This window comes from Carex rostrata, chromosome 13, assembly GCF_964058835.1.
Source record: "Carex rostrata chromosome 13, lpCarRost1.2, whole genome shotgun sequence".
Taxonomy (NCBI): domain Eukaryota; kingdom Viridiplantae; phylum Streptophyta; class Magnoliopsida; order Poales; family Cyperaceae; genus Carex; species Carex rostrata.
In genome coordinates this window covers 9,524,878-9,527,576 of record NC_135930.1, presented here as the reverse complement: position 1 = coordinate 9,527,576, position 2,699 = coordinate 9,524,878, and the positions used below count along the sequence as shown (strand labels likewise).

Genomic DNA, 2,699 nt, shown 5'->3' with positions numbered 1-2,699 from the left:
AAAAAAAAACGACACGTGAGATTATTTTTAATTTTTTTTTTTTAAGGGTATTAATAAAAATGGCCGACGAAAATGTTATTAAAAATACGCAAATGTTGGCATAAAAATATAGACAATAAAAAAGTTTTACTTGAGAATTTGAAACAAAAAGTAGAAATCATTAATTTTCGTAACCTCTGCATTAACTTAAAAGGAATCTTTTGAGTTAATCAATATTAACCGTCCGATCTATTTTAAGATTCGTACAGACTAAATCCGCACTAATATTAAAAGACCCATTATGTTATAGACAGGTGTCAGATTGACTATATTTAAAATCAGACGGTTAATATTAATTAACTCAATAGATTCTCTTTTAAGTTAATGCAGAGGATACGCATTCCCGGCTACTGCCCTACCCGAATTCCTTCTATAAATTGCCCTGGCTTACAATCCCAACCCCCTTCCCTTCCCCTTCTCTTCCTCCTCTGTTCCTTCAGTACTGCCTCTTATCTTATCTCACCTGCCTTTCTTTACATTAGCACTAATTCAAATCCCACATCCAAGAGCTTACCACTTAGAATCAGGTTCTCCTTTCGCCTCCAAGTGTCATAAGAAGATTTCTATTTCTTCTCGATCCTCTCACCAAGCTTTCTAGTTCTTCCAGATCCTTCTAATTTCTTCTTCTTTTCTTCTTCTTCTTCGTTAAATCGCACATGCATCCGTTTCTCTTAGCATTTCCCATTGATGTCGGCGATTATAAGTGAGATCCTTCTTTCCGGGTTTATGATAAATTCCACACTAAGGCGCCGCTCTCACCTCGTTCAATCCTTCTCTGTTGTCTTCCTTTACTGGTTCTACGTTTTCTCATAAACAAACCTCTTTCATCTCCATTTTTCTCTTTTAGTATCTGCTATTTTAGTACTTCTACAACCATCTTTCTATTATCATCCCTATCTCAACAAAAAAAAAAAGAAAAAAAATTCCTACTATCCTATATACTGCTATAATCTTATAATCAATATATCAAACAACTGGTAAAACAAAGAATTAATGGCGTCTTCAAGCGGCACATCGTCAGAATCAATCCAGATCCAAAACTCAGGATCAGAGGAGGATCTACAGGCTATAATGAAAAAACGAAAGCAAAAACGAATGCTTTCGAACCGTGAATCAGCGCGCCGATCGAGACTGAGGAAACAAAAGCACCTCGATGATCTAACGGCACAGATGGACCAACTCAAGAAGGAGAACGGTGAGATCATGCACGCGCTAAACGTGGCGACTCAGGGCTATTTTGCGGTGGAGGCCAAGAACTCGGTGCTGAGAACTCAGCACCTGGAGCTGAGCAACAGGTTACAGTCGTTGAATGAGATTGCTTTCTATTTGAGTGGCAATGGATCAGGCGGAGGTGGCGAGGAGGTAGGGTTTGGTGGAGGCGAAGCGAACAACTGTGAGGGACTGGTGAGGCCGTGGAGCCTGATGCCAGGTGAATCCATGGCCATGTATCAGTACTGCTGAGAGGTGGGGTCCCCTTCTATTTTTGGGTAAATTTTCGGTTTTATCCTTCCAGAATCCAATATTGTAAGGATCAACTTTTTTAGTTTAATTTTGTGATTTGGGAAGGATGTAATATTGTAAGATTTGCCTTTCTGATTTTTCCTTGAGGTTCGATGCTCCTTTGGGTTGATAAATGAATGAATTGAATTGTGGATGGTAATGGTTTTGGTTTTGGTCCTACTTTGTTGTTTTTTTTTCTTATTTTTTTTTTCTCTCTCTTTTGTATTTCGTATTAAATGTTGGAAGGGAATACATAGTAAAATGGAGCCTTGTGGGTCATGAAGTGTCAAATTATACTGTTAATTTGGGTACGATGGTTGTGCATGGTTGGTGCTCAAATTGATTATTTGCTTCAATTATTCCTATTTTATTGTGCATTTTTCTCCCCGCGTACGAAAACTTTATTACAAGTGTGAATTGTATTCAATCCTCTCAATAAAAAAGTTTGCATTAACTCCGTTTGAATTTTTTTCAATCAATGTTTAATCCAAAATTCAATTCTTTATGACAATAAAAGTACAAGCTTACCAATGTTTTTCTTAAATCAGTTGCTGATAAGAGAAAATAAAATCAAATAAAATCAAAGTTTAACAAAATTATGGACCAGAGAGTGTCTAGACTATTGTTCAAAGTTCAAACTTTGTTTCTTTCATTTAACACTATTTATATCTCTGTTTGAAGCGAACTTCCCATTTCCGTGTCTAGCTTTAATTAGGAGCAAATTTGGCATTTTCATGCCCACATTTTTTTTCTTCCTCTAGAAAAATCTATCTAAGCACGGGTCCTATATTGATTTTTGTCGTTATAATTCCAAAAAAAAAATAATCAAATTCTTAAACTTCAATTTAAATAATGATTTTGGCTGCATTCCAATAATAATAATAAATGATGTGGTGGGTGCTTATGATAATAAGAGTGAATTGTTCATATATCCTTTAAAATTTTAAAAATTATGTATTTCTCCAACTCCAATTCATGATGTTACATTTATCCTTCTAAACTTTAAACTATTACACTTAGCAATTTATTTTACATTTATAAAGTTATCATTTTTTTCATCTATATTATAATGTGCGATAAAAATATATGCAGTCTTTTAATTGATCCATTTGTGAAGACAAATTGTTTATTTTTCTATGCATGTGTGTGTGTGTCTATCT

The 2,699-nt window shown here is 34.9% G+C and overlaps 1 protein-coding gene across 1 annotated transcript; it reads left to right on the top strand.

Moving 5' to 3' along the window:
- Positions 1–438: 438 nt before the first annotated feature.
- Positions 439–1,699, top strand: LOC144564582 (bZIP transcription factor 44-like). The gene has a single exon (XM_078314192.1). It carries the CDS (start codon positions 1,033–1,035, stop codon positions 1,498–1,500), a length of 468 nt encoding a protein of 155 aa, XP_078170318.1. The 5' UTR covers positions 439–1,032; the 3' UTR covers positions 1,501–1,699.
- Positions 1,700–2,699: the final 1,000 nt, after the last annotated feature.